At 36.8% G+C, this 26,155-nt stretch overlaps 1 protein-coding gene across 8 annotated transcripts in view; it reads left to right on the top strand.

Annotated features, from left to right (window-relative positions):
* The window catches only part of MYOM1 (myomesin 1), a 148,901-nt gene that overhangs the window by 86,373 nt on the left and 36,373 nt on the right, over positions 1-26,155 (top strand). For 7 of the 8 annotated variants that reach the window (XM_059139562.1, XM_059139561.1, XM_059139560.1 and 4 more), the window contains 8 exons: positions 1,618-1,801; positions 2,255-2,429; positions 4,768-4,889; positions 6,079-6,366; positions 8,251-8,447; positions 15,114-15,240; positions 18,229-18,413; positions 20,388-20,502. In XM_059139562.1, the coding sequence (XP_058995545.1) occupies positions 1,618-1,801; positions 2,255-2,429; positions 4,768-4,889; positions 6,079-6,366; positions 8,251-8,447; positions 15,114-15,240; positions 18,229-18,413; positions 20,388-20,502 (1,393 nt within the window). The remainder of the gene's footprint in view (positions 1-1,617; positions 1,802-2,254; positions 2,430-4,767; positions 4,890-6,078; positions 6,367-8,250; positions 8,448-15,113; positions 15,241-18,228; positions 18,414-20,387; positions 20,503-26,155) is intronic. The other variant, XM_059139564.1, reaches the window with a different exon arrangement.

The following is a 26,155-nucleotide window of genomic DNA, read 5'->3' as shown; positions in this document are numbered from 1 at the left end:
CTTGCCTTTCAATCTTCCCAAGCCTGCCTTCTCTGGAAAACTGGGATACTCACTCAGTGCTACCCCCACAAATTCAGAGCATAGTTGAGAGGACTAAAAAGTTACAATGCCATAAAGCTCTTAGCATAGTGAAAAGGCAGCTATTATTTTTATAATGAAAATATAAATGACTGATAATTGTTATATGTTCCCCAGGGGAGAATGTGTCAAAATGAGTCAAAGCCCTAAACTAAAGGATTAAAGGTCTGGGAGAATTTCATCCCTCAGTTAGCAGCGATGGACTGTTTAGGGGGAATTTATCCTTTCTACCCTCCCACCAATAATGACATAATCGTGGAAGATTCTACAAAGGACTTTAGAGGTTACCTTGTCACATTTGCTTATTTTATGAATGATGAAACTGAGACCAAAGAATACTCACATGACTTTTCCAAGGTCACATATCTTGTTATTAACAAAGCTAAGACTGCAATGAATGCCTCCGGTTCCTTTGCACGATACCACATTGCCTCCATTTCAAGTCAATGAAGGTTATGCCAAGCAATATATCAGTATTCTTATAGTCCCAACAGTGTATCATCTTTTCAGTTGGTCACTGTATCATGAGGGTTGGATTTCTAGAAAAGTCTCTGGAAAATGTTTAAAAGTTCTGAAGCAAAATCACTTCTGCTAACCTTGGGGCAAAATTGAGCGTTCAAATAGGCAGGATAAAGGATTACTGAAGACCAGTGGTAGTTTTCTCACTATATTCTCTACCAAAGAGCAAATCAATACCACATCCTTTTAAGGATTTCAGAGTCACCCTAGATCATTTTAGCTCCAAGAAAAGAATTGCTTTAAATTTAGTTTTTCCCATTATTTATTCTAAAATATAGGGAAGGAAAAAAGAAACTCTAATTCAAAACAATTCATTCATTCAGAAAAAAAAAATTGTTGATTATCTGGTTTGTGCCAGATACAATTCTAGGCTCTGGGGTATAACAGGGAACAAGACAACTCCCTGAACTCATTTCATTGAGGAGATGACAAATAAATAACTTAATTTCAAATACAGATAACTGATTTTGAAAAAAAGAAAGCAGAGTAAGGGATAGAGCATGATGAGAAAGGAACAAAGAACTCTTTTAGATTCTTTGATAGACTAGGCAGAGAGTGATCAAGAAGGCTTTTTTGAGGAAGTGGTATTTGAGTACAGACCAGAATGAGATTATGAGTCATTAAATAACACTCAATTAAAATGAAACAGTTTATAACAATGAAGATTTAAGGATTTTATATAGCATAATAAATCTATTTACCTCACAAAGAATTAGAAAAGTATCTGATCCCAAACTGTCTTCAAAATAAAGTCTTTTATAAGTAGATCGATGATCTTAGTTAACAAGTCAGTGAAGTATTAAAGTAGCATATTTATCAAATAATCCAAAGACATATTTGATTTAGAGAATCCTCTGGACTACAATGCTTCGTTCCTAATTTCCTCCATATCGCTTCTTCAGTTCCACTCATAACAGGTAAGTAGTTTGTTGACTGATAAATAAGACTGCCAGATGCCTGGCTCAAAGTTCCCATCTATTCTTGCTGTGCTGTGAATGGGTCTCTCTGTTGGGTCTGCAGTGTGAAGCAGGAACAGAAAACTGGCAGCGGGTGAACACAGAGCTCCCTGTGAAGTCGCCTCGCTTTGCTCTGTTCGACCTGGCTGAAGGGAAATCCTACCGTTTCCGTGTCCGCTGTTCTAACTCAGCAGGAGTTGGTGAGCCCTCAGAGGCAACGGAAGTGACGGTGGTAGGGGACAAACTTGGTGAGTAGAGAGTTTGGTTGAACAAAACTGATTTGAATTCAATTCAAGAAAAAAAAAAATCCCCAAAGCAAGAATCTCATTAGAATGTACCCATCCAGAAATAGAAGTTGTGGCATCCATCTTTCACATTATAAATTTAATTGATGACTATACCTGACTGATACATTTTAAAAATTATTATTATGAGCTATGAAATTATGAAAAGTAAACTTCTCCAGGAGTTTCAACAATATTGCTAATGTATTTTTTTTCTGGAGTATTTTCATTATGCCCCCAAAATAACATATTAATTTTTTAAATTTTCTGCTTTAACAAATATAAAATAAAACAACTGTATGTTTGATATGATTACTTATATAAAATTTATATATGTATGTGTGTGTGTTCATATGTGATAAGATCAAATTTTTTGAAACCACCCTGAGTTTGATCATTATTTTCCTCCTTTGTCAGATATCCCCAAGCCCCCAGGCAAAATCATCCCAAGCAGAAATACAGACACATCAGTGGTAGTTTCGTGGGAGGAATCCAAAGATGCTAAAGAGTTGGTCGGCTACTACATAGAGTCAAGCATTGTTGGCTCGGGCAAGTGGGAGCCTTGCAACAACAACCCTGTGAAGGGCCCACGGTAACCGCAATGTTGGGGTAGAGGGGTGCTGTGGGGAGCCTTCTGACTCTAGAGCAGGGAGGCTATGAAGAGGAAATGCACAGCAAATGAATCATTGAACATTACATCTAAAACTAATGATGTACTATACGTTGGTTAACTGAACATAATAAAAAATAAAAATAAGAAATTAATTTTTAATTTAAAATAAAATTATGATCTCCCCCCCGAAAAAAAGAGAGAAAATGCAGCCATGGACCCATAGAGCAGCACAAATATCCAATAGAGGGAGTTTGGTTTTTTTAAAACATTATACTTTAGAGGCACCTGGGTGGCTCAGTCGTTAAGCATTTGCCTTCAGCTCAGGTCATGATCCCAGCATCCTGGGATCTGCAGTAGGCCTGCTTCTCCCTCTCCCTCTCCACTGGCTTGTATTCCTTCCCTGTCTCGCTGTCTCTCTCTCTGTCAAATAAATAAATATAATCTTAAAAATAAATATAATCTTAAATCTATATTTAAAAATATAATCTTAAAATAAAAAAATAAAACATTATACTTTAAATACCCAAATGAATTTAAAATTGAACATAATCTACTGCCATATATTTGGGGGAAAAAAGCCTACTTATGATCTTGAACACTTAGAAACATAATGCCAGCTATGATGAATTCATTTTATGGTATTTTTCTGATTCTTTTTCTTCATACCATTTGTCCTTTTTACCCCTCTGTTCTGGTCTTTAATATTTGGTGTGATACTAAATTTTAAGGATCTAGTAGACTCTAGCTGACATAAAGTACCCAGGCATTTTATTTATTTAATTATTTTTTAAAGAGAAGAGTGTGGTATAGGTGCAGGGGGAGAGGGAGACAGAGAATCGTAAGCAGGGTTCAGTCTCAAAAACCCTGAGATCATGACCTGAGCTGGAATCAGGAGTTGGATGCATAACCTATTGAGCCACCTAGGCTCCCTTCCCCTAAGCATTTTAAGTGAACAGGAAAGAACTATCAGCATTTTACAAATTCTGAACATGGTTAAACTCAGTGCTAAGGACACAGTAACACCAACAGAGGGGCATTCAGAATACTTTGCAACTTCTTTATATCTGTTTCTAATCTGAAGAGAGTTATTTTTTCTTGCTTTCAAATATTTTATCAATCAGCTTTGCAGGTTGATGATGAATTCTGACCTGCAACCAAACTCTGAGACTCCTTTGATTTACAACTAATCTGAGAGGAGAATTCTACCCCCAAAATTGCCAAACAGGATTGCTATTTTCTGGCATGACCACATCAAACTCCAAGGACCCCCATAGGATGAGTTGTTTCTTTTGTAGAACAGGAGAATAGAGGCAAATCAATGAATGGGAGAAAGCAAGAGATTCATTTAGCCCATTTGTTCATTTCACTTTTGCTGTGCATTCCCAGCCTTTTCCTGGGACCATATAGAAATATTTATAGAGGGTTAGGCAGGGTCTGCCTTTCCACAAACAGATAAGAACTTCTCAAGGACAGACACCATTTTTTATTCATCTTTGTGTCCACAATACCTAGCTCAGTGTCTGGAACACTGAAGTGCTCAATAAATATTTGCTGAACTGAGCTGACCTGAAGGATTGGCCTAATTTATGACTGCCTTCATTAAATAGTCCAACATTACTAATGGTGATAGAGTCATTAGCAGACCTGTTATTTCCTCTGGTTATAGTCTTCAGGATGGATTAAAATGTTAGAGTGATTCATGAAATAGCTACTTATAGCCATAATAGCTATTAAGGAGTAAGGTTGTTTTATGTGTAAAACTGCCCATGAATTCACACCTCATTACAGAATCCTTAGCTCTAAATGGTAATCTATATTTCATCTTATTTTCAGATTCTAGTGTAATTTCTCAAGTAATTATACCTCCCTGGCATGCAGGGAAGCAGGGACTACTAGGCCTCTATAACAAGGAGCAGCCAATGCCTTACAGTCACAAGTATATACCTGAAATAGCCTTTAATAATATTAGTACCACCTATTACTAAATGCCTCTTATATGCCAGGCCCTGAAATAGGCACTTTAAATACCTTTTCTGGCCAATCTTACACAAAAATTATTATGGAGGCATTATTATATCCATTTTACTGATGTACACACCAAAGGCTCAGAAAAGGAAAAAGCCAGGACTCTGCATTGTTTGATGGAGGGAGTTTAGAAAATTGCCCTAATTAGCTTCCTTCTTGTCTAATGCATAAACGTTACCTGATCTCTGTCCCTCTGCTTCCTCCTTTTAGAAAACGAATGGTTTTTATAAAGCCAGATCATTCAGTTAAGCTAAAACCATCTTGTCTAATTTCCCCCCTCCTTTCCTTTTAGATTTACTTGCCATGGATTGGCGACTGGTCAGAGTTATATCTTCCGGGTTAGAGCAGTGAATGCAGCTGGACTTAGCGAATATTCACAGGATTCAGAAGCGATTGAAGTTAAAGCTGCTATTGGTAAGTTCCTTATGCATAACTTGGTAGATAAAAATGGATTTTTTAATAAGTTATAAAGGAAGATACCATCCTCTCCGGTAATTGTCTAAAGCTTCTAGTACTGCTTGATGATTCCATCCCCAGGTGATCATTTTCTCTGACTCCAGGCGACAGCTAACCTTCTGTAGCCGTCATTTTACAGATCTTCACCACTTATCCAGATTCTGTGTGCACCCATAGCCTTGTCATCTTCACAAGTCTGAGTTTCCTTAGATATTTCCCACTGTGTGAAACTCCATTCTAACTTCGTTCTCATGCTGGGAATGTGGAGGGCCATCCGGTTCCTTGAAGCGGTATATCACCCATAACACGGATCATTTTGTACCTAAAAGCCATTTCACCTGCGACAAAGCCTGGCTTGTTTTCACTAACTACACATTAACATGCTCTTTATAAACTCCTCTAAATTTTGTGCAAGACACATGTGGTTGCTTAATCATATGCTACATCTCTGCTCACAAAGTAACCCGCAGAATAAAACTGGTAATAAAGTAATTGTATGCATGTACATAATGTGCCTCCCAATCTTCGATAAAGTAGGGAAGGGACGCAGGTAGTTCAGAGCACCAAAAATGAAGTCTGTGATAGAGTAACCCATATTTGAAGGGAAAGTTATTTCATACCAATTATCTTCAGTTAGCCTGCTGTATTACTTTTTAATAGTCTCTATAATATGAATAATAGTGAACTTTTTGTTTTTTTGAGGTTGGGAGGTACAGGCCATTAATTATTCAATAATGTACGTAATTCTGTTATAAAATCAGGATCTTTAATGTAAGTCTTGTGTACTTTATGATCTTTTCCTCCCCTCAGTCTGTTGAATAATAAGCCTTAATTTCTTTCAAAAAACGTCAGAGGTTTGCTTTTTTTCTTAAATATACTTGGGTTCTGCAGATCAAAATGGTTCCTGTTCTGTTCAAGGTTTTCTGTTTTCATTTCTTCTTTTCCCAGAATATGGAAGTTGAGCTGTTTCCTTGGTGTAAATTATGAGAAACGTATCCATATTTCTTGCCAGCCTGAGTGATTTCTGTTAAACTAAGATTACTTTTGTTCTGCATATGGTCCTGTTTTTCCCTTTGTTCTGTTAAGTAAGAGCAATTTGTACTGTGTCTGGGCTTAAAGTGTTTCTGTTGTTATCTGGCGATTGTAGGGGGAGGAGTGTCTCCAGATGTGTGGCCTGAACTGAATGATACACCTGGTGGACTAACAGACTCCAGGGGAGGCATGCATGGAGCCTCCCAGCCAACCTTTAAGAAAGATGCTTTGCTTGGTAGCAAACTTAACAAACCTTCACTACCCAGTAGTGCTCACAACTTGGGCCAAACAGAAGTGAGTAAAGTAAGTGAAACAGTTCAGGAAGAGCTTACCCCATCACCACAGAAGGCAGATATTAAGGGGAAAAGTAAGTCTGACCCTCTGAAAAAGAAGAAGGACATAGGTGAGAGTCGAAAAACTACAACTGTTCCATCTGTCTCCATCAGTGTCCTCACCTCATTGTCTAGATCACATTCTTCCATCTGTGTTTACTTTCATCTATGTTTATTCTTCATTCGACATGTTTTCAGCTATCCATTTGCAATACTTTTGTCTAGTGAATTGTAAAAGTAATTTTATATGAGTTTGGCTTTTGTATTTACTTCACTGTGCTTAATGACAATAGAGTATTTAAAATATTTTGGTTATAGAGTCCTTTTTGGTTTCCCTGGCAGACACAACTCTGGCCTTATTTTGCTAAGAAAAGCAGAACTGAGAGCTGGAAGAATTTGACAATCACAGCCTATATAGGGTCCTTTGAAATATTCATGTTTAGTACAGGTATAGGAAAAGTATTTTACAAAGAAATCCCATTTCTTCAGGATCATAGTTATTAACTTCTGTTGTTCATCTTCAGGTTTTCAAGTTATCCTTCATATTTAACTCAAATAAATATGAGTAACATTATCTCTTTGAAGTGCCATGAAGAGTTTAATAGGGTATCATAATCACATAAAGCTAAATTCTGTGCTGTATGAATCACATTCCCAGAACTGATTTATTTAAGACTATTTAGCAGCAAGCTCAGAATTTTCTTATTATGATATTTGGTACTTGTGGCTTTTATATTTTAGATGACAGTATTTTCTTATCAAATAAAAATGAAATGATAAGCATATACTGATACTCCACCCCAGCTTCTATCACTTCCATTTTTTTAAAACTTTATTGTCCCCTCAGCTCAAGATGAGATATTCATTTGAGAGTTGATGTTTAATATTGCTCTGTAATAGGAAGAGTGAGAGAGAGAGAGGGAGAAGAAGTTGTTTTTTTTATATATATCTATATAAAGAATGAAGGAGGTTTGTGAGGGGGAAAGAGAAACAAATGTATTTCATTTTTAAAATCTTTATTCTTCTAAGACTCTTCTGAATAAAAATAGTTCTTTTTTCCCCTGTAATCCAAATAAATATTCAGAAAATTCTATGATGTTATTGCATATCTAGATGGGTTTCTTTCCACCATCTGACCCTCTCTTTCTTTATCAAAAACTATAATTTAGTAGTTGGGCAAAAAGTTGATCAGAAGCCATATAAATGAAGAGAGACTTTTAAAACATCCTCCAAATGTTTTTCTGGTTAAGAACTAATAAACACAGTGACAGCTATATAGTATTTTGTACTACATGAATAATAGTCCAACATCAGGTTAAAAATAATGCAGCAAAAGGTATTATATACTAAAAGAAAAATATCATATGGCAGATTGTGCCCGTTTTTGTTTTTTATTTTAAAGATGGCATTTAGCTGAGCTCCAAATAAGATTTTTTTCTGTGTGTAGATAGAACTTGTTTAGTCATAAAGTCTCACAAGGGTATGTATGCCTGAATGGTGAAATGCTAACCATTTGGAAATAATATGGAAATTCTCCGTAAGTACATTGAGACAGAAGTTGATATACATATTTTCTTCAAGGAGCAAATAAAAACAAAACCACGTAAAGAAATGAAATATATATCTAGGGGAAAATATTTCTTCTTATGGGGAACAGAACCATTTTTTAGAATATTGCACCATTTTACTTTTAGTATTTCAAAAATTATTCTTCTGTGGAAGTAGGGGGGCAGTTCCTTTTTGTCTTTGGAATAATAATTACAGTACACTTTTCACTGTTTTTTTTTTTTTCCTCATACACCAAACTGGGTGCCAAGTTATGGATCTGTCTCACATTTTAGTTTTATACTGCACGACCCTAGTGCCCTCCCATGTGGCACAAATGAAACAAGCTTAATGTGCTTAAAATCATAAATGCATTTCTGTCTACTCATTTGCTACTCATATTGCAACAGCTGCACCCTCTCCACCCTGTGACATCACTTGTCTTGAAAGTTTTCGTGACTCGATGGTTCTTGGATGGAAGCAACCAGATAAGACTGGAGGGGCTGAAATTACTGGCTATTACGTGAACTATCGTGAGGTAATTGATGGAGTACCAGGAAGATGGAGAGAAGCCAACATCAAAGCTGTCAGTGATGAGGCATATAAGGTAAATGACCTTCTGTAGTGTGGTGTCATATATATGATGACATGTTCACTTGCACACACATGCACACCCACACCCACACTCAGCGCCTTGTAAATGATTCATGTCATTTCTCCAGTGTCCATTGTCTACGTGACTTTTGTCGGAAATATACCAAGGTAAATAGAAGTAATCTGACTGATCAGGAAGGATTGGTATTTTCTGATTCATACATATAAACATAGTAACTTCCTAGAATATTTACTATAAAATGTTTACTTGTGGTAAAAGTAAAAGTTTATTTCAAAACTTACAAAATTTCTCAATCAATATGCTGCTAGCATCAAGGGTCCCAGGATCCAAATGACTGCATTTTTAACTTTCAGTGTTCAAATCATAAAGAATAATGGCATGAGTCTGACGCCCAGCCTCAGCTCACCACTTGTGAGGTATCCCCCACCATAGTGTCATCACGAAGGAGTAGTCCACATGTGTCTACCCACAATTTCTTTTCTTCACTGCTTTGTCCATCTCAGAGTACTTGAAGGGTCTCACTGTTGCCATAACTACGGCTCCCCTCTTTGGAGTGTTGTCAGCTAGAGGAAAGTCACCTCCCTTTATACTTCCAGAACCCCATCCTGTGAGGACAAGAGCAGGGTAAGGCTGGGTGAATGAAGCTTTCCCAAACTCAATGCCATAGTTCTTAAATTTAATGCTTAAAATTTATGAAATATCACAAACATACTGAACACATAAAAATAAAACAAGAATACATAAAACAAAATTGTATTTTTAAGATTATTCCATGTTGGTGTGTAGCTATGACTTCCTTATTGTATGATATTCTGTTGTATGAGGGTCTCATAATACACTTTTCCATTCAGTTATTGATTGATGTTTGGGCATTTTCACATTGATAGCTATACCAAACAGTGTACCTATGAACATTTCTGTACATGTCTGCTGGCACATATATGCACTAGTTTCTCTAGGTTATTACCTAGAAGTAGAATTGCTGGGCCAGAGAATCTGTTTATCTTCAATTTTAGTAGATTGGAGTATGAGAACTCCCAATTGTTGCACATCCCTTTAACACTTGGTATCACACATTTTCAGTTTTGACAATCTGGGTATCAAATGAGTCTGAATATCTTTTGCTATATATACATACTCCATTTTGAAATCTCCATTTATAACATGCCTGTACAAAGTTTTTGCCCATTTTTCTAAAAGATTTTCTTACTGACTTGTGAAGTTCTTTATATATTCTGAGCTTAAAACCCTTGGGAGCTGTGGAAGTTGTGTCTATCTTTCTTGCTCATTGGATAGTATTTTCTTCTCTTTATGGTAACAACACTAATTTTAATACCAAACTCATGATTCCCAGACTTAACGACATTTGCCGTGCCACTAGTGATTGCTCTGCCCCCCCCCCCTTTTCTTAAAGAGATGCTTTTACCATCCAAAGTCGTGGGGATATTGTACTAGATTTTCTTCTATAAGCTCTGGTTTGCCACTCACATTAAAGTCATTACTTTACCTATAAATTTTGTGTGTGATGTAAAGGTCAACATTCATTTTCCCCCTGTAGGAACACCCAGTTGTCCCATCTGTTGAAAAGTTTGTCCTTTTTCTGCTATTGGGCTAGGCTATCTGTATCATGTATTAAGTTTCTTTGAGGTACTTGTCTGCTTCTGTGTTTTCTGTTTTGTTCCACTGCTCTGTTTGTCTACCACTGGACCAATACCACATTAATTTAATCATTACCATTTCATAGCACATTTGGTAACTGGTAGATCAAGTTATCTCAGTTTATTTTTTTTTATTCCATGGCTATTCTTATCCCTTTGTATTTTGATATAAATTGTATAATTAGATTACCATGTTCTACCAAAAAATAAGACAAGCAAGAGCAAACACAATAAAAAAAATTATACTAAAACTTTTGAGAATTCTGATTGGGATTGCATTGAATCCATAAATAAATTGAGCAGTAAATAACATCTTTAAAATATTAAATATTCTAACATATGAACATGATATTTCTCTCCATTTATTTTGGTCTTTAAAGTTTCTCAATAAAGCTTTATAATTCTCTATAGAAGTTTTGCACATCATTTATTATTTTTTGTAGGTATTACATATTTTCAGGGTTTAAATAGTGTGGTTTTTTTTTTTTAAGATTTTATTTATTTGGCAGACAGAGATCACAAGTAGGCAGAGAGAGGGGGGGAAGCAGGCTCCCCACTGAGCAGAGAGCCTGATGTGGAGCTCAATCTCAGGATCCTGAAATTATGACCAAGCCCAAGGCAGAGACTTAACCCACTGAGCCACCCAGGTGCCCCTAAATAGTATGTTTTTATATCATTTTGTTATTGCTGGGATAGAGAAATATACATCATTTTTATATAGGTTTTTGCTAAATTTTCTTATTGTTTCTATAAGTTACCTATGAGCTCTTTTTGATTCTGTGTAAATCATCATATCATCTATAAAAGACAGTTAACTTCTTCATTTCCAAATTTTATATTTTTTGCTTCATTTTTTTAACTTTCTGCTTAAAATCTTTGATAAAATATTGATAGATGTGGTGGTCCTGGTCATTCTTGATTTGATTTTTGTCTTAAAGGAAAGCATTTCACCATTTTACCATTAAGTATTATATTTCCTATCAGTGTTTGATAGACAGCTGAAGTAAGTTTCCTTCTGTTCCTAGTTAAGAAATAGTTAAAATGAAAAAAAAAGAATTAGTTAAAATGATGAAATCTTTTTTTCTGAATCTATTGAGATGGTTACATGATTTTTTCCCTTTAGTTTTAATGTGGTATATTCCAGTAACTATCTAATGTTGAAATAACCTTGCCTTCCAGCCATAAATCTAAGCTAGACATTATGTATACTCTGTCTATATATTACTGGATTTTTTTTGTTTATTGTTGTTTAGTATTTTTGCTTCTATGTTTATGAATGAAATTACCCTGAGACTAAAGTTAATTTGGTATAAATACCTGACAAGGACAGTACTGGAAAGGAAAATTGAAGGGTAATCTTACTTTATTGAGATATAATTAACATATCATAAAATTCACCCAATTAAAATGTTGCTTTATATATTTTGAAGGGGTGTTATTAGATGCATACAAAGTGACTTTCTATATTACTAACAATATATTTCCCTTCAATCTATATTATCTGTTATTAATATAAATTTATCAATTTTCTTTTGGTTGGTGTTTGCATGGTATATAATTTTTTTCCTTTGACTTTCTATCTATCTTTAACTTTATGCTTTATATATGTTTCTTTTTTCTTTTTAAATTTTTTTTAAGATTTTATTTATTTATTTGACAGAGATCACAAGTAGGCAGAGAGGCAGGCAGAGAGAGAGGGGGAAGCAGGCTCCCTGCTGAGCAGAGAGCCCCATGCGGGGCTCAATCCCAGGACCCTGAGATCATGAGCCGAGCTGAAGGCAGAGGCCCAACTCACTAAGCCACCCAGGCACCCCTATATGTTTCTTAAAAATAATATAGAGTTGGATATTTTTCTACCTGAGAGTCTTTGTCATTTAACTAGAGCATTTAATGTTTTTATTACTTTTTTTGAAAAACCAATCATCTTTATTTTGTACTTTCTATTTGTCCTGCCGTTCTGTTTCAGTTTCTATCCTAACCTGACTACTTTGGAATAGTTATTTTTTTTCCTTCAGCCATCCCCTTTTCCCTCTACACTACCTTGAAAGGTATAGACTCTGGGTTTCTGTGTTTGTTTTTGGTGGTTACTGCAGAAATTACAGTGAGCAAATTAGCAGTCTGAATTTATTCTACTGTTTTACTCTTGTCTGAGAAAAATAGGGCCTCAGAATACCTAAGCCATTTATTCTATTCCCATTGTATGTTTCTGTATGTGTGCTTTTAAGTCAATTTTTAATTCAAAAGTATTGTTGTTATTGTTTTCTAGTCAGTAATTATTTAGATTTGTCTAGATTACATTAGTTTCTCTCCCCTCTCCTCTTGAAACTCTAACATGTATTTGACATTTTCATTCTGTCTTCCACGTCTTTTAATCACTCTGCTCTCTTTGATCCTTGTATCTTTTTGAACTATGGTCTGTGTAATTTCTTATAACTTTCCATTAGTTTACAAATTTGCTCTTCTTTTGCATCTGATTTCTTGTTAAACACATCCACTATTTTTCTATGATTGTATTTTTCCCTTTTTAAGGTTACATTTTATAAAGTATTTTATAGTTTGCTATCTCCTGCAGATATTTTATTTAATTTATTTTTTTAGATTCCAAGTTTTTATTTAAATTCTACTTAGTTAACATATACCATAATATTAGTTTCAGGATTAGTCCTACAGATATTTTAAGTTTGTATTTTATATTTAAAACATAGTAAGCATAGCTATTTTTCTAATCTCTGATGATTCTATTATCTAATATCTTTGCAGGTCTGTATCTGTTAGTTTTGTAGCCTGGCTCATGATGTCTTATTTCCTATGTTTGGTTATCCTTGATTGTGGGCTGCTCATTGTCATTAAAATATTTTCATGAATAATTTGAGCTATAGGATGAAGGCATCTTACTCTGTAGAGGATTTGTATTTGCTTCTGCAAGGTGCCTGGGGATACCACCTGTTCAGTTTTTTTTTTTTTTTTTCTTAAATACAAGGCTTTAATTTTTTGGACAATCAAGCAATATGAATTTGCACTGTATAAAGGCAGGTTTATTTCTAACTCAACTTTACTCCCAAAGAGTAAAGACCTTTTAGGGTTCCATCTTAACTGTAGAGGGCTCTCTTTTATTATCCCCTTTTTAAGGTTGGCTCTAGGCTTTGATTTCTGTGTTCTTCTGCTTGATAAACAAAACGAAAGGTCAAATTTTTCTTTATTGGCCACTATCCCCAAGGTAAAATCCACTTTTTTTTTTTTTTTGGTTCTGTATTTCCCTTTATTCTGTCCCGATAATTCTGTAACATTGTGACACTAATTTGATGCTTTTGAAAAGATTTTTAAAAGATATTTTTATCTAGTATTTTGAATTTTTTAGCAAGACAATCTCTATAGCCTAGTTCACCATTGCCAGAAATAGAAGTCCCATGCTACAATATTTCACCTAAGCCTAGAATGACCAACTTTTCCCATTTGCCTAGGACTCTCCTAGTTTCAACACTACAACTGCCTATATCCTTAAACTAGGACCCAGGAAAACTAGAATGTTTAGTCATACTAATGGAGGCCCAAAACAGACTTGGTACCTGAATAAAGTACTTTTAGATCCAAGTTATCTACATGATGGTTTCTTCTTATTTAAAAAGATCTTCCCTTCTTAAAAGGAATGTGTGTGCATGTATGTATGAATCAAAAATAGAGTTTGTATTATTCTGTTACCATAACATGTAGCAGTTATATTCACCTTATACCCTAAATAACTGGCATGACAAGACCTCTTTCAGATGAACTTATGACTTCATGATCAAATCAGGTGTAGACTAGATCATAGATACATACTTGTTTTGCCTTGTTTTAAGTCATACAGTAGGTAAGCTTTGTTAACTCAGCTGGTTACATCAATGCCTCCATGTATTGAGCATTTTTAAAAAAGATTTTATTTACTTATTTGAGAGAGAGAGAGTGTGCACACATGAGCGGGGAGGGGCAGAGAGAGAAGGACAAGCAGACTCCCCTGAGCACAGAGCCTGGAACAGGGCTTGATCCCAGGACCCTGAAATCAAGAGTTGGGCAGTTAAGTGACTGAGCCACGTAGGCACCCCCAATTATTAAGCATTTTTAAGCTCAAAGGATTGTGTATAGTCCATAGATTTTTTTCACACTAATATAGTCCATCATTTCTATTTTGCAAATGTTTTCACATTCATTATTTTATCACATATATTTACCATAACTGAATTTCTTCTGAGAGTTATAGAAAACATTAAGTCACTCAATAAGGAGCAAAAAATGACAAGATTTTGAATATTTTGATTCCTAGCTTAGAATTTTTGTAATTTTCATCTATATAAGCCTTAATTTTCTGTTAATTTATTATATTACAGTGTCCATGAGTCAGGAGTGTAGACTTGGCTTAGATGGATTTTCTGCATGAGGTCTCACAAAGATGTCAGCTGGGCTCATTCTCCTCTGGAGCTGGGTTCCTCCTCCAAGCTGATACACTTATTGGCAGAATTCAGTTCTTTCAGCTGTAAGTCTGGGGCCCTCTGCTTCTAGAGGCTGCCCTTCTCCAACTGTGTGTGGCTAGGCCATTCACAACCTGGCATTTGCTTCTTCAAGGCCATCAAGACAGTGCTCTCATTGTGAAAGTCCCAGACCCCATTTTGAGAGTTTTCATCTGATTAAATCAGGCCTACCCAGGATAATCTCCCTTTTGATAAACTCAAAAATCCTCTGATTAGGGACTTTAATTACATCTGTAATATCCCCTCTCCTTTTCCATATGATGGAACTACAATCACAGGACTGATATTCCAAAACCTTTGCCATAAATTCTTGGTTGGAAGCAGGTCACAGGCTTCACCCACACTGAAGGGGAGTAGATTACAAAAGGGTATGACTCATTGAGGGTCACTTCAGGGTGTATCCAACACAGTGGGTAAGTAAAAAAAAATGTTGAACAACTTAAATAAATGAACCTGAATCAACATCCACTATCTGAGATATTGTCATGTTGCAGATTAGCAACTTGAAGGAAAACATGGTGTATCAGTTCCAAGTGGCAGCCATGAACATCGCCGGATTGGGAGAGCCCTCAGCAGTAAGTGCATGCTTCAGATGTGAAGAGTGGACCATTGCTGTTCCAGGTAAACCATGAAAACCATTGGAGTTTCTTCTAAAAGAACCTCCAACTTGGAAGTAAATTTAAGTACCTTATAGATAGTTCTAAGAGAAAAGCATTCTCTTGGCCCCTTATGTTTACCTGAGGTATTTTTATAATCCTACTAAATAAAAATACCAATATAAATAATAAATATAAATACCAACATAAAATGACTATAATTTCTTGTGCTTGTATTCCCAGTAAATCATAGTTATACCTCTGCTTGGAATAAGACTAACCCGAAGCACAAAATCCAAGTTCCACATGATCATTTAAAAGGAATTCTGAGGGGCGCCTGGGTGGCTCAGTGGATTAGGCCGCTGCCTTCGGCTCGGGTCGTGATCTCAGGGTCTTGGGATCGAGTCCCGCGTCGGGCTCTCTGCTCAGCGGGGAGCCTGCTTCCCTCTCTCTCTCTCTCTCTGGCTGCCTCTCTGTCTACTTGTGATTTCTCTCTGTCAAATAAATAAATCTTTAAAAAAAAAAATAAAATAAAAGGAATTCTGAGTTTTGTCTGTGCTTCTTAAAGACCATCAAAGGGCATCTAATTCGTATCCACAACAAAATGTCTCAAAAACTTCTTCCTGTACTCCCTAATTCTTATGTATTCTCATGCCATTTATCATCTTCCCCCAAAATCTCTCTCCAAGTTCAGCCAATGTGGCTCCTCTTCCTTGTTGTCTCTCTCCTCTCTTGCTGCTAGCTCTTTGTTATATTATGAAGGTGTACTTCACAACCCTGCCCAGGACTTAAGTACTGGACTTGCTCCACCTATTTCCCTCACTTACTTCTCCAGTCCTTCTGCTCTCTCTGCACTTTTGTCTCAACTCTGCATCACAATAAAGTTCCTCAACCTGGCTGGAAATATTCTCCTTTGCAGGTTGCCACAGTGAATGGCTGACTGAACAGGGAAGAAAACGGGGAGAATGGTAGAAACACCTACCTGTGCTTTTAAAAACATATACAGCAACAACACTGAAGAAATTAAAAAATTGAATGCAAAGAAATTTACTAAGCCTCTTAAGTTTTAAACAACAACATTAAAGTCTTTGGTGGGTGATTTTATTTTGCTTCCAGTGGTACCAATTTCACAGACCCAATGAGTGCCACAGGATGACTTGATTCTCTCACTTGGATTTAATATTCAACATACACAAGGCCATACTGGAGTATACTGGGTAGATCCAGCCCTGTCTCTGATGCCACCCCCTTTCTCTACTTGAAACCCTAGTGCCCTTGAAGAACCATCATTTTTGCCTTTGCTTAGAGAGCTTCTGTTCACATCACTTCTCTGTCAAGTGTGAATAAAAAGCTTACAAGAGAAACCCAAGAGCAGTTCAAGCACTCACTCAGCTTCAGTAAATATATGAGGCAAATATGCTGCCTTTCCATGTACCTTCTTTTTTTTTTTTTTTAAGATTTTATTTATTTGACAGAGAGAGATCACAAGTAGGCAGAGGCAGGCAGAGAGAGAGAGAGGAGGAAGCAGGCTCCCTGCTGAGCAGGGATCCTGATGCGGGACTCAATCCCAGGACCCTGAGATCATGACCTGAGCCTACGGCAGAGGCTTAACCCACTGAGCCACCCAGGCGCCCCTCCATGTACCTTCTTTAAGCCAGTTGGTATTTCTTAAGCTCTTTCTCTCACCTACACAAAAGTAGATCTGTTTTTAAATTCTTGCAATTCCTGAATCAAGTTAAAATATGAGTAACTAGAAACTAAGAAATTCTGAGCAGACCTGTGGAAGATGTTTCAACTGAAAGAGATTTAGTTAGCAAAAGAGATTGCAGGATGAGTGCTACCTGTTTGGATGCCTCACAGGATTCTGAGGATGGCACAAGAAAATGATTTAAAAGTCCTTTGTAAAACAGAACATGACATGTTATTATAAGGCATTGATGTTATTATTTAAATATATTACCATGTTATTTAAACCTCTTACCTTGTTGGAAGGCAGGGATGACACACTAAGCCAAGGGACAGGGCCCCATAAATATTGAGCTATCAATTTGCAAAATGCCAAAGCATAGCATGATAGAGGCTGTGTTTGTAGCTGGCTTTTAGGGCACTGTAAGTTAGTTCAGGGGATTTTGATTGGTTGGTTAGAAATCAGTTTAAAAAAAAAAAAGGTCAGGAAAAAAGAAAATAAATATATCACATACATAGCAGCTGGTGGGCATGGAAGGATGTGGGGGGTCGCTTATAGTTTAGATTCCCAAGAGTGCAAAGAGCACATAGGCAGGGAGGACATTTGACTTTCTTCCTGAACAGATTGGTCAAGTTACTTGGCTTCTCTGAGTTTTCTGTTGTCTTAAGGATGAATGAGATAAATAAATATAAAATACCTAGCAATGTTTGGGTCTCATAAAATACCTAGCAATGTTTAGCTGAGACCCATAGGCTTGATTGTATTTGTTTTGGTGAAAGTTCTTTGTAAACTGTAATTATAGTTTTTTACTCGTAGATGGAATATATGCTTTATGGGAAAGATTTCCCTCCAGAAGAGATCTAGTTTATAACATATTCCTTTTTCCTGTAGAAGAAATATTACTATCTATATTCATATGCCATCAAATAGAGTTGCTTTCTTCATCCTAATTTGAAAGTTAGGGGAAGTTTCAGATTTCTATCCAAAAATAATATGAAACTGAATTGACAACCAAATTAAACTGTTTTTGATAAAAGATGAGGACAGAAGCCCAAGGACCCCTTGAAAGCAAGTTTTCATACACCTTCTGAATTAACTCTAACTGCCTTGCCCATAAAAGGACTTAGTAGATTGATGTAGAGCCATTGAGGAAACTTGATACAAAATGACCACAAAACACCTATTTCTACACAAATAGTAGATTTCACAAAAGAACACTGGATTCAGCTTTAAGACTTCAGATATGGCTCTAGATTTACACATATTTGCATTTTGACATGTATGTCATAATTCTTATATTTTGGTCTCCGTTTCTCTCTTTTTCAGGACCCCCACACAATGTCAAATATAGTGAAGTCAGGAAAACCTCCCTGGTTCTGCAATGGAAGCCTCCTATCCACTCGGGAAGGACTCCCGTCACGGGTTACTTTGTGGACCTGAAGGAGGCCCATGCCAAAGATGACCAGTGGCGAGGACTCAATAAGGCAGCTATTAAGAACACATACCTGAGGGTAAGACAATGCTCATATTTTGAGAAACATTTTTTTTAAAAAGAAGAAATGGTACCCTAATACTATTAACTCTAAAGTTAGCAAGATAAAACACATTTCTGTTGTGGTCTGTTTCCTATATTGGGCTCCTGGTAAGATTCCATTTGACAGTGGTTGGGATTGGGCAAAGTTTCTGATGCTTAAAGCAATTTGGTTATATTTTAACCTGAATCCCTTAATATAGCTTTGGAAAACATCTACAAGCTCCCTCCTCTATCTTCTTTTCCTCCTTTCCTCCAACTGCCCACCTTACATTTTGGTTACTCACAGTTTTAGAAAGGTGACTTTCTCATTTCTTCCTCTGATTGATTGATTGATTGATTGATTGATTGATTTTAGAGGATGGTTTTTGATTTAAGGGTGCTGTTTTCATAGCATTCATGCCAGCAAGGCTTTACCTGCTGATTCCTTTGAGTCATGCACTGTCTTACTTCATGGGCTCTCCCATGCTTGTGCTCATATGAGCTCTCAGAGGCTAGTGGAATGGGTTCACTCAACTCTTGACCTAATCCTCACCCTTATCCATATCTTTGGCTTCCAGATTGCTCTAAAGTGTTCTAACTGAACAAATTCCTAACTTATCTGCCAGTGACTGTTCTGCTAAAGCCAGTGAATCTCACTTGTAACAAATGGATATCTCAAAAGAATGTTTTCTCCTATGTCAGGAGTGACACCTGGAGACCCTGAATTCACACTAGGGCTTCAGAAGCTGTGGGGAATATGATTCTGACTCATTACTTAGAAAGAAGTGTGGCTTCACCACAGTCATACAGAAAACAGCACACTGCATTTAGTTTGCAGCCCTACCTGTTGCCAGAATAAGCCACTGCCTAGAGGGTGGGCCTTGGAAGATTCTCAGAGTATGCATGCTCTACAAGTTCTCTCCCATTGACCTGCCACTGTGGACTAAAGTCCATACTGTCTGTCAGCTTCTCTCCAGGATTGAGGTATTTACTGTCCCCATAAAAAATATAAATATATCCTCCAAGAGAGATGACCTTGAAACACACCATTAACTCATCTTAGCATATGCCAGTGAGCTCCCTAACCTCTTCTAAAACCTTGAGGAGGTGGGAAAGGTTGCATTTCATGGGGGAAAGAAAAAGGAGAAGGAAGGTCAGGAACTTAGCATGCTATTTGGTTATTCAAATGAGTCAGGAGGCCTGTAGATTTAAAGAAACCCCCAAAGAACATTTAAAAAAATCAGATACATCTGATGGTGATGGTGTATATTTATGGCCAGAATAATTTCCAAATCTTCAACTTGATGCAGCAAAGGATCCCAAGAGCTGAGGTTGGGCTTGACTCAGGGTAAACAAAACAAGGATAAGAAGCTAAGCAGAGGGGACCAACAGCCTAGAAAATACGGGTGGGAAGAAAAAAATGATAGAGTTTAAACATATCAAAGAATGGTTAAGTTCACTCATTTGAAGAAAGAAAAAGAAGAAAGGTGAATATAGAAGAGAGGGAGAGAGATTGACACTGAGATTGAATGTGCCCCACAAACCAGGATGTTAATTTTCTGTAAGGAAATTATCTCAGAGTTTGTCCACAGTTTTTAAAGTGAAAATAGACTTACTGATTTTTCTGATTATAAAACAGACACATGCCTATGATGAAAAATTCAAACAATATAGGAATAAAGAAGTAGAGATGTCCTATAATCTTCATACCCATTGTGATATAGATTCGCTCTCCTGGATGTTTTATATTCAGATACATTTCAAGCCTGAGGTGGAGAAAAACATGTACATGTTGAAAAGTTTAATCTGAAAAAAAAAAAAATGTTAATCTGGTAACCTTAAGTGAGGACAGGAGATAGAGTTCCACGAATGGGAGAAATTGAGCTCTATAACAAAATCGTCTGTGCACAGGAAGAGCACCTCTGTTCAAATGACACGGAACACCCATCACTTCTGTTCCTGCTTCTTCTAGGTACAAGGCCTCAAGGAGGGTGTCAGCTACGTGCTCCGTGTCCGAGCCATCAACCAGGCGGGTGTTGGCAAGCCATCGGACCTTGCTGGGCCTGTTGTGGCAGAAACCCGTCCAGGTGGGCTTTGACACTTTCATTAAGATTAATCTCATCTGTGTAAGACACAAGAGCAATTCAATCTTACTTTCTATGTTTTTCTTAATTTTCAAAATTATCAGTGTATGCTATCTGAATAGCTGATAAGTTTGGCCTGCGGATGTGAATTGTTTATCGCATCACAGGCGCTCTTAGGACAGGAATCAGCCAGGTTTGAAGTGATCCAGGGCTATTCTGGACTGTACCTAAAAATGGGGAAGTTCTTGGTCAAAGTATGTTTCCTGGACTATTTCAAGTGTACATTTCTAGGACATTATTCTGTCACCATACTGTGGCCATTAAGTCCTATAAGAATATTTTCCCAGTTGTAGGAGCTGAACAGCCCAGTGAACAAGCATGATTCTTAAACAAAAGCAGAATTTATTTAATTGTATCTTTTAAGTCAAGTCAGGGGTCATCAAGTGTTTTCTGTGAAGGACCAGACAGTAAATATTTTCAGCTCTGTCACGATACTCAACTCTGCCATAACCAAAGAAGCCATAGATAATACATAAACTCATGAACATGGCTGTATTCTAGTAAAACTTTATTGTGCCAGTTATATGCATTATATATTTCATGTATTGTGACATTTAAATTTTAAGTAATTTTCACATGCCTTGAAATATTAATTTTCTTTTGAATTTTTTTCAACTGTTTAATAAAAACCATTCTTAGCTTGCAGGTCATACAAAGAGGCAAGGGGCCAAATTTAGCCTGCAGGCCATAGTTTGCTGACTCCTGGGTAAAACTAACAGCAGTTTTAACTGGATGATCTATAGAAAGGAAGAAACTTTCACTTCCCAGTTTCAAGAGATGCCATGACTGAGCTAGGGAATACAGTCTTCCCCTTTATTATGTGAACAAACTTTACACTGTTCACTGTGCAAATAGTTTCAGATTATTACATAATAATTACTTATCTTCCCATTTAATCTCTATTGCTTTTCAAAGTTATTACATATTTCAGTTCATAGAAGTTACAGTATAGAAAGCACTGTAATAGTCAGCGTAGGGAATATAGGCAACCACTTTGTATACTTTGTAGAGAGACAGATGGTAACTTGGCCTATCAAGGTGATCAGTTCATAAATATTGAATCACTACATTGTACATGTGAAACTAATATAATATTGGGCCAATTATAAATCAATAAAAAATAACTTCAAAAGAAACATTTGAAATGAGAGAGGATTAAAAAAGTATTAACCAGCTATTTTAAGTTTGCCTTCATTCTAGTCCAAGCATGTTCACTTCAATCCACATCGATTTTCAGATTGAAACAAAGAGTAGATATATAATGTGATATTTATTTTTATGATAAGGCAAGAAAGTAAACATAGAAACTTCTTCTCTCCCTGCATATTACTTGAAAAGTGTATCAAAAGTATCCTTTTAGGAAGTATCTACCCTTCTCATCCTATTACTTCATAACCTACTTTCAACTACTCTTAAAACTGCCTTCTAAGACCTGGGTGTGAAAAATGACTTATACACAACTGTAAAAGTTGTCTGGATAAAGTGCCACACCTCATTATAAGTACCTTTTGTAAAATTCCATGAGAAAACAGGACAACGCTAGACACATACACACCAGATAAAAGGCAATAGGTGAAGACACCAGAATATATATTTGTATAGGAAGCGGACTCTGGGGTTGCCACTACTAAAGAAATAGAAACAAATGCAGGTGCAAAAAGATACAACTGCAAACTCTTGTAAGAACATTTAGGTCACCAAAGAGGTAAACTCTTAACCTAATCATGGATCAGTTAAAAGCACCTTTGATGCAATGGATTCCAAATCTGATTAACTGAAGGAAGGTGAAATTGAGTTCTTATTTTCTCATCAATAGTCTCAGAATGGCAGGTGTTCAGGCATGACATTAATAAAACTACCCCTACAGAAGTTTTACCATCAGAAAATGATCTTCTGATGAGCTCATGGGTAAAGAGTTTTGTTTTACTGATTTGGAAGTCATTTTTTGTGGCCATTCCATTCCCAGAATATAACTACAAAGAACAGCTGCAGACACTGACCCACAAAACAGCAGGAGATGAAGCCACCCTTTGGCTCACAGACTAGGAAAGAACCCTGGGATGCACAAAGTCAAAGTCCTTCACTGTAAAGGAACACCAAAACCCAGGAGACACGTGGATATGTTCATATGCAACAGGCACATTCATTCTTGGGACATACATTTCTTAAGCAGCTACGGTATGTGAGCACAATATGTGTGGGCAACAGGAGCAGAGGAATAGGATATCATCACTGTACACCGGGCTTACAATCTACATGGAAAACTCAGAACTTACAACATGGTGTGTGATGAGAGTTATAATAGATGTTCATAAAATATTTCTCATATCTGAATATACAGTAAACTGGGGTTTCATAAGTCCTTGTAAAAACTTACCTGTAGTGTAAAGTTGACTGTATTTAATGATTTTCTTAAATACCAATATTTTACTTTTGCTTAGATATGTATTATATGTTAGAATAGATAGGGCAGAGGTGGGGAGGCATGTTATCAATTTCAAGATTTGGGATGTGAAATTTGGATTGCTATTGCAGAAGAATGACTTCTTTTGGAATGTATTATTAACATTTCAGAAATAAAGCTCATCATGTAACAGCAAGCCTCAGATAAATCTAGCACGGTATCACAAGTGTAATCTGAATTTGAGTTGAAAGTTAACTTAATCCACCAGAGTTAGAGGATCACTGGTCTCCCTTTGAAGTCAATAAATATGCCAGCAGACGTAGCTCAGGCCCTACCAGAATGTCCAGTTGTTCTGCCGATGAGGATCCAGAAAAATAGACTCAGTGTATCAGGCTTTACCAAGAAATGTAATTAAGCTAGAAAAAAGCCTGTAAGAAGAATAAGCTGAAAAATATTTAGTGTATATTTGTTTAGTATATAAAAGGTACTCCTAATCTTGATATTTGATAGTTTTCAAATGGTATCTATATTGATTGCATCAAGCCTGGGGCAGAGGGGGAGGTGGAGGCAAGGCGAGCCAGATCAGATGGAAGATAAAAGAAAGACCTGCCAAGGTGTGGCAGAGTGATCTGGAGGACAAAAAAATGACTGGTGGTACAGGCTGTAGGTATTCTTACCAGAGACTCAGCAGCCAGCCAGAGAATTCAGGTGATGGAGAGGAGGGCCCAAACACAAGGCAGAGTCCCAACCTAACTTCAGTTACCAGAAGTTAGGACTTGGTCACTAGGAGCAAGGCAGGTTAGAAGAATGCAACACTGGAAGGAATGATTGAGTTGACAACCTCCTAACCAATTCCAGTTTCTGAAAACTGGTTTGTCATAGCACCTGGCAGGACTGAGAATGTAAACGAGCTCTCAGTCGCCTAGAAGTGGAGTCTTCAAGGATTCAGAGGAGGCTGTTCTGTTCTGCTCAACTGGCTTCGTTTAGAACATTTCCCTTGTATTTGTTTATTAACTGTTCTCTTTCAGCCATTAAAACAGTAGTCCTCAACCTTTGCTGTACATGAGAATCATGCCAGGAACTTTTTTTGAAAAATACTGACTCCATTCAGACTCCACTGCAGACCAATTATATCAGAATCTCCAGGACTGAGCCTGGGCATAGGATCATTTTTGTTTATTTAGCCACTTGGATAATTCTAGCATGAAAGCAGGGTTATGAACTTTGATTTAACTGTGGGCTACTTCAAAACAGGAACTGTGTGTCTTTTCTTCCTGTTTGCAAGGGCCTGGTACCTGGTGTGTTGTAGTCATTTATTAAATGAAAAAGATAATGAATGACTACATGTTTTGGCTAGTGAGTATGACTCTGTTTTATAGCCACAGTGTGTAAACTTAACCCTAGATATTCTATAATGGAGGCCACGATGTGAGTACCAAAGTGGTAGGTCAGCCAGCAGTTTTGGCCTTAAACATAGGGGAGCTAAGTATCACGTAGACTGATTGCATTAATTCAATTCTCTCTGCTTCTATTCTGTCCCACTCTTCTATTCTGTTTTTAAACGTGACTCATGTTTTTAAACATGAGCACACACGTGCACACACACACACACCCCATGGAAAAGGACAAATAGCTAAAGCTTGTAAAAAGGACTATTAATGCTGATGTAAAAGACTAAATTAAATGAGAAAAATTGTCTATCAGATTATGAAATATATAGGAATATGAACAGTTTACTGTGGTTTCATTTTGGCTTTCAATTTTTTTTTTTTAAATCATCTTTTGGAGAGGAGGGACAGTTAATTTCCAAATCATTCATTTTAGCCCTGGGATGTACCTTAGCTCATTCATATACTAGGTGTGGTGGCAAGCCTGAAGGGACCATTAAAATGCCATTCCACCACAATCTGGTATCCCCCTGTCCATATTAAGGATTTGTGTAAGGTAAGGTTGAGGCAGCAAACTCAAGACAATTCTTCTTAAATCCTTTTTACACCAAAATAATCTCTTTAATTTTCTATAGCTAAATCTCCTGTGTTCTTTCTTGAATTCTTCATGTTCTTGAGCAGATTCAAAGGTTGAGAAAATGTAGGTCCTGACAGATTTTGGTCCACTTTTCCAGCCCAACTCTGTTGGAGGGTGGGACAGCCTTTCACCCAGATGAGAATATCCATAGGGAAGCCTTGACTGTGACAGCAGAATATCAAGTTGACTGCCTGCCAGTTAAGTATCTGAGCCATTTTGTTCACACATTAATCAGCTTTAGAGAGTACAGCTCTTCAGATATTTATGAGTTTCACCCATGAAGTGACAGTAGCTCAATGCTTGGTAAAAACTCAATTAGGCCACAGGACGTTCTAAAAAGATTTGAGGATGTTTTAACTATACCTTTCTTAACTCTGACACTGCCCCAGGTCTATCTACACAGGCTTTGTTCGAGGATTAATCTGGGGCCTATTAGAAATGCTGGCATTATGTTAACTAACTAATTAGAATTCATTTATTTATTTTTTCAAAGGCTTTTAAAATTTATTTGAGGGGAAGAGAGTGAGATGGGAGAAGCAGACTCAGAAGGAGAAGCTTCTCAGAAGGAGAAGCTGACTCCCCGTGGAGCTGGGAGACTGATGAGGGACCCCATCCCAGGACTCTGGGATCATGACCTGAGCCAAAGGCAGTGGCCCAACCATCAGAGCCACCCAGGCACCAACTAGTTAGAATTTAAAAAAAAAAAAAAAGGACAAAAAGAAATGCTGGCATTGTATTTGCTCTTCTCTTTTCTAGAGCATTTATAAAAAGAATCATCCATTTGAATATCATATATCTTTCTAAAAATTGCTATAGAATTTTTTGCCCATTATATTTTAAGAACTCCTTTATTTAAGGAATTCTACTATTGAACTTCCTCTTAGATTTTAATGTGGAAAAGTTAGCCCTGCCAGTTGAACATAGTTACTTCCTTAAGCCAACATGTCCTTTTCAGATACAAGAAACTCTGAGCTCTTTTTATGTTGTTTTTATCTGCTTTTTAAGTTGTTTTTAAAGTTGTTTTATTGGCTTTTAAATTTTCCAAAGAGCGTCATTTTGTTTTAAATTCTTCACACTTCTTCTTTTTTGTCCCATACAATTTTTAAAAAATATTTTCCCAAAACGCTATTTTTTCTGTAAAGCCAGACCACAGGAGACTACCTTTTT

The sequence above is a fragment of the Mustela lutreola genome, chromosome 11, assembly GCF_030435805.1.
Source record: "Mustela lutreola isolate mMusLut2 chromosome 11, mMusLut2.pri, whole genome shotgun sequence".
Taxonomy (NCBI): Eukaryota; Metazoa; Chordata; class Mammalia; order Carnivora; family Mustelidae; genus Mustela; species Mustela lutreola.
This window is presented reverse-complemented; position numbering and strand designations above follow the sequence as displayed.